The sequence below is a fragment of the Anabas testudineus genome, chromosome 6 (genome assembly GCF_900324465.2).
Source record: "Anabas testudineus chromosome 6, fAnaTes1.2, whole genome shotgun sequence".
NCBI lineage: Eukaryota > Metazoa > Chordata > Actinopteri > Anabantiformes > Anabantidae > Anabas > Anabas testudineus.
This window is the reverse complement of record NC_046615.1, coordinates 23703081-23709339: the sequence shown is the minus strand read 5'-3', so window position 1 is coordinate 23709339 and position 6259 is coordinate 23703081. Positions and strand designations below refer to the sequence as shown.

At 40.9% G+C, this 6259-nt stretch overlaps 1 protein-coding gene across 1 annotated transcript in view; it reads left to right on the top strand.

The window, feature by feature from the left end:
• immp2l (inner mitochondrial membrane peptidase subunit 2) overlaps positions 1 to 6259 on the top strand; it is a 126308-nt gene that overhangs the window by 103840 nt on the left and 16209 nt on the right. The window contains 1 exon segment of the mRNA XM_026364700.2: positions 1612 to 1677. Within this exon segment, the coding sequence (XP_026220485.1) occupies positions 1612 to 1677 (66 nt within the window).

The window sequence follows — 6259 nt, the reverse complement described above, 5'->3', positions numbered from 1 at the left end:
ATTGACAATTAAAAGGAGAGAGGGGAGAGAGACATGGTGAATGATAGGTTGTGTTTGTCGTTCCTACATCCTTCCTCTCCTCTGCTGTTGAAGAGGAGATCATCCATCTCTCTATTACACACACACGTACACACTCGCAGTATGAATACACACACACACGTTGATACAATCCAGCTCCCCAGAGACCAGCCAATGAGTGTTCCGCTCCACAGCTGTGAATGAATCCAGTTGGCTTAGCAAGCTGTCAGTCAATCATGAGCCCCTGTATCCCCACGGCAACGAAGAGGAGCAGGAGGAGGGGGTGTGCAGGAGAAATAGGAAGAAGGAGTAGGAGGAGGCAGGCAGCATAGATGGGTAGGAGCCAGAAGAGAAATGGGTAAGACAGGCAAGAGGAGGCTGAAGATAGAAGAGAAGAAGGAAGTGAGTGGAACAAAGAAAGTAGGAGGAAGTGGAACAGGTGGAAGGGACTTCAAGTTATGTTTCCCTATTTTTGTTAGGAGTCAGAAAGGAAGTCCAAATTCTGAATCACCTTTCATATCTCCAGTGACTGTGCCAACACGAACATACCAACAAAAATGAATGAGGCCACCAGTTTTCACAGACGCCTGCATCCTTACATGGGGATGATGATCAAAAAGCTGATTTGACTTTTAGCTGGAGAACGTGTTCACATAACTACACGACTAAATTATAATAAATATCACCTGAACATATTGCCACACGCTGCAGGTCACCAAAAGAGCAAAGTACAGGACCCATACCACATTATGAATCACTGTTAAGGTTTGTTATGTATAATGTAAAATGCAATTCCCCATTGTGGGACTAATAAAGGTTTTCTTATCTTATCTTAAAATCATGAAGCTGAACATTCAGACGACCTTTGCCGCAGGTCATAACCCCCCCCCAACCCCCCACCCCCCCACTATCTCCTGTGTTTTCTGTCTGCACACTTACTTGTACTATCAATAGAGGCAAAATGTCCAAAAATACATTAAAAAAAAAAACGAACTAAAAAGAAAGTCCTCTATGTTGCTTGTCCAACATGTATTTTGGGTTTGATCCAACAAGGCTCAACACAAGGATTTAAAAATAGCGGTTTATAATCCTTCAGAGCTTCCTTTTATTTATTTCATGGGAGAACAGTACCATGCACCTTTAAGTCTGTTTTGTACTTTAAAGTGTAGAGAACCTTCTGTATCTTTAAGCATTAAGGCAATGATTCTTAAGATAGTTTGGATGGTTTAGCTTTTTAGTGTTGCAGTTGGTTGAGTAAGGCAGCGCTTCAGAGATGAAAGCGATGTGAGATCAATTGCTGTCAGAGCTCCATCGTGCAGGAGACAGAAAAAACTGACTGCTGCCATATCAGTAGATTTTAGGCGCATGTTAAAACTTCATATGTGATAGCATCAGAAAGCAAAGACCAGAAGAAGAGAGGAGATGAATGAGAGCAGCTGAAGATTTGGACTTAATCTAAATGCACAGACACAAGTTCCCTTAACAGAGCTGTTTCCACAGCTTAGTACATCACGCTTGTATGATTTTTATTTGCCTTGTTTTCCTGTTTAGTTTTTATGCTTATTGCCTTATTTATGTTTATTGTTCTCTCAGGTCCCCTAGGAATCCCCAGCAGAAGATCATCAAGCGGGTCATTGGCCTGGAGGGAGACTTCATCAGGTAGGAAGCAGCGCTCTCCACTGTGCAGAGACAAATCTGACTGAGCCACCATAAAACTGATGAAGGATTTAATGCCTTTTACATCACAGCTTCATTGTAATAACCTAAAGGTATCCTAGGGTTGATGTGAAACAGCAGCCTGTTAGTCAAGAAAAAACACAGGTGTCTCGCATCTAATTGCATCACTCTGCCATCAAGTGGTTCACTCCATCACGTTGATTTCTAATCAGATTAACTGGCATCAGCTCCTGGCAAAAACAAAGCCCAGCTTGGTTACAGCACAACAAAGCAGACAAAATGCTCACTAAGGTTCGAAACATGGACGGTTTAACAGACATATATTTTTTATCTTTACTACTGCAAACACAAGAAAACATCTTTTGCAGCATGAATACACGTTGAAGATAAATTGTAGTTAAACATGCAGACATGCTCAATATAGAAGCTTCCACTGTGAAACTTCTTCCTGACATACAAAAGCATGTGTGTGAACTGCTACATGACTTAAGACGAACAGCAAATGGAAGACCGAGCAGAAAAACATTTTGAAATATGAAGCTAATACCAAAAGTATTAGCTTCATAAAGTATTTTCTTACATATTTCTTTAAAGGAAAAAAAATCAGCTCTGTGTTTTCTGTGCAGGCAGAATATTACGTCTCACAGTTACAGGTAGGTGACCTATAGCAGACGTAGTAATTATGCAAGGTGGTTGGAGAAGGTCAGGGTTCAAAAAACACCCTCTAACCTTAAGAAAATACTTTGACCCAAACCTTTGTTGTTGTAGGTTAAGATGCTACTGAGGGTCAGATGAGGAGCTGCAGTCTGCGGCCTGTGTGGTTGTTGAGGTTGAAGTACAGTGAACACGAGCGATGAACACAGAATGTGTTGATACAGTCTGATGAAGGTGCTCGTAAACAGAGGGGGGCCCATCACATCAAAACAAAATATATATTAATCTAATCAGTCGTCCTTGGCGAGTCACCGGGGAATGGTATTAATAGGCTTTAATATTAAGATGTCAGCAGACTCTCATACAAAGCTCTGATAATCACATCGAACGGAAGATGTTTCATATCCCAGTCTGTCAGCTGTACACAAACACACATTTTTAGCTCTGTTTTTGTGCTGCACCAACTCCTGGCAGAAATCTCATTCTTTATAGCTGCTAAATACTCCACAGAGCTTACCTAATAAACTCCTGCCATATTTGATGCGCTTTGTACAATCATAATCATGTTTTTAGTCAGCTATTATGTTTTTAGTTTTATTTTGTATTTTATTTTCTGTGCTCATCTTTAACAAGTAACCAGGAGGGAAACTAGTAGGAAATATTAATCAAAGAACCAACGCATCAACATCTTTCATTTAAATTTACTAAACAGCCTCGTTCTCTTCTCGTAGCTTCACTGTTGAAATCACTGTTATTGTATACACAGTGTAAGCCGTGATTACATCCTCCTGTGTCGGTGCAGTCATTAGTTCTCTGTCAGACCCGGGGGACATTAAAGTCACTGTGATGAGAGACCAAAAGAATCTTTCAGCCTGACTGACAGCAGATCCAGTGGCAGCTGCTTGATGGACAGGAGGAGGAGGATGTCTCTTAGGACTCTGCTACTGGGTACTCCAGTTCTAACAGCTGAATACATTATTCTCACCTGGTGCATTACTCTGGGTAAAGTTGTATTTAACAAGAAAAACAAAAAATACAGACTAAAACCAATTGAGTGTTGTTCCACTCACCCCAACCGCTCGAGGCAGATGGCCGCCCACCCTTAGCCTGGTTCTGCTGGAGGTTTCTTCCTCTAAAGGGACTTTTTCCTCTCCACTGGATTTTCTTTATGATTCTTTATACAGTTCTATTTTGTAAGGTCCTAAACCTTAAACACTGTAAAGTGCCTTGAGATGACTTCTGCTGTGTTGTTCTATACTAATGTTTAAGCATAGGACTAGCTGTGGCACTGGATGTATTGAGAACTTGAAAGTGGGTTTGTGAACTAATGCACCTAAGGTGTTAGGTGTGAGTCGAGGAGGGACTCCCCAGACAGTCGTGAACAACAAGAATAATTAACCAGTCAGGAGTTACTAAATAAATCACCTTTTCCTCCATCATCACCAGCTGAATATCGGACTTTACAGAACCTGATGTTTAACAATAAAAACATTAAACTATGATCTGTTGGTGTATTTAGGTTTCGCTGAATGTGAACTCTGCATATTAATGTTAATAAATATGCTGCGATGTGATAAATATGATTATAAAACACAGTGGAATAGCATTTTACAGACTGTCATACTGTTTATTTCAGTGAGTGTGGTACATGTGTTAGAAAGAGATGCTGATGGTTCTCAGTGGGCAGCTCTTCTCTTCCTCGGCTGCTGAAGTGAAGAGAAAAGCTCCTTCTGTGGCAGCAGAAGTCCTCGTCCTGGCAGAGAACCTCTTTCTTTTTGAGAGTTTCCATAATCTTCCGGTTTGTAGGTCTCTGCCTGGAGCCTCAGAGTCATTTCTTTGTGGAGCATCTGAGAGAACTCCACGTTTCTTCTGACCAGATCTTCCTGCTTCTCGTTTGTCAGTGAGCATCTGGCCTTCAGCTGACGGCTTCTCTAGGATCATTCAGGCCTCCTCCAGTCTTTAAAATGGGACCTCCTTGCTGTCTTTTTCTTCAGGAGCTGCTGCTTGATCTCTTTACACAAGTCCTCCTTCATCATGACGTCTGTGCGAATTTCAGCCTCCGTATGGTTCCTCAGGTCTTGTTCTATGTGGAGCACATGAACTCAGCTGAACGCTGCTATGAGACCTTCTGCAGAGCTCTCCACAGCCTCCAGGTTTTCTAGCTCTACCTACATCCTGGAGTGTTTTTCTGTCTGAAGCTGCTGGTTGAGATCTTTAAGCTCGCGTTTGGCCACGGTGAGGTCAGTGGTGAGTGATGCTGATGGAGTTCCTACACTGTGTGAGGACTCACCTTATGGATTACGGCTTTGTTTTCTGAGGCTCATTCTGTAGCTCCAACATTTCCAGGAGCATCCTGTTCCTTACTCTCAGCTACCATGTTTTCAGCTCCTCATTCAGAACCTCCCTCTCTCTTGAACCTGTATGTATGTATGTATGTATGTATCTATATGCCTCTTTCTAATGAGTTATTTACAGTAAAATAACGAGTTATAAATGTGTCTGTGCTGTGGTTTTACAGTAAACCATCGCTGATGTCCATCTCCACTCCACAGATAAACCTACATAGATGTAACTGGATCTTTTTTGCTGGTTGAAACTCTGAAAGCTTCACATTTTTACTCTCTGGCGAGATATTAACAGTAATGTTTTTTGTAGCTGCTTCATAATCATCAGTTATTCATGAACCTGTTGTCATGCACACACTATAAAACCTCATGAGTTCTTCTGAATAGAAGTTTTTTGATTGACGATGAGTTGTGTGAGGAGTTGTATGAACGTCAAGCTGAGAGTTCACTAAGATCGTTAAATTCAGTTTCTGAAGAAGCATCATCACGCTATCAGACTTCCCAACATGCATGTTTTTGAGAGTGGGAACTCTTCAGAGACCCCTCTGTTTTATAGTTTGAAGAAAGTATTCATAATGGAAGGTTTCTCTGAGTCTTTAATACATTTTAAATTAAATTCTGGTTGTTTCTTCTCACAATAGTAAAAACAACTCAACCACAGTGATGATTAGTATTGAACTGAAGCCCGTCCTTGTACATTTATAATTTAAATCAGCCTCACATTTGGGGAAAAAGTGGCTCAGAAAGAAGAGGCAGCAAGTTCCTAATGGTTAAGAGAAATTTTTTAAGTTTATTGAACATATTTTCTCGATGTCGGTTGATTCACATTTTGCTTGTAGCTTGTAGTGGTTTACAGCTCCCATGTTATCTAACAGCATTTCTGGAGGCTAATTATATGTGCTCAGGTTGGCTGCTCGTCTTGTAGTGGCCCTTGGTTTTACAGCTGTGTCCGTCTACCTAAGTAGGATTTTGAATATATTACTTTTACTTGTAATGGAGTATTTTTACACTGATCTCTGCTTCAGGATAGTGGTGCCAGAATCCATTAGCTTCTCTTAACATAACACACCTGAATGTATCCCCTAGACTGTCAGTGGTTGAGTTGCACTGTGGGATATAAATATGATGGTATGTCTGGTTCTGCTGCATCAGTTTTTATGGCTTTTCTTTACAATGTCAGTTGAGTCTGACAATATTGTAGGAAAGCAATGCTAAATCTGTGCAATACTCTGTTAAATTAGGAGTTTAGCCGCCTCACTGCCTTACTCCAGGACATTTCTTTGGGAGTCGTGGCGGATTTTCTGTTTCCACCTGCATCTAGTGCTGAGACTTTTCTGGTACAGTACAAGCAACACCACACAACTTTGCATCTATTAGATGCGTGACTTTCTCCCATTAATAACTGTGGTTCCTTTGTATGTCTGCTGTCACTGTATTGTGAACAAATTAAAAGAGTGGGTTTGGAACAGAACACCATGAAACCTACATGTCAAACTGCTTAGAGCACTATGACAGTTACTCAACTTGTATTATGCTGGAGTCTTTTTTTTTTAACTTGGGCAAAA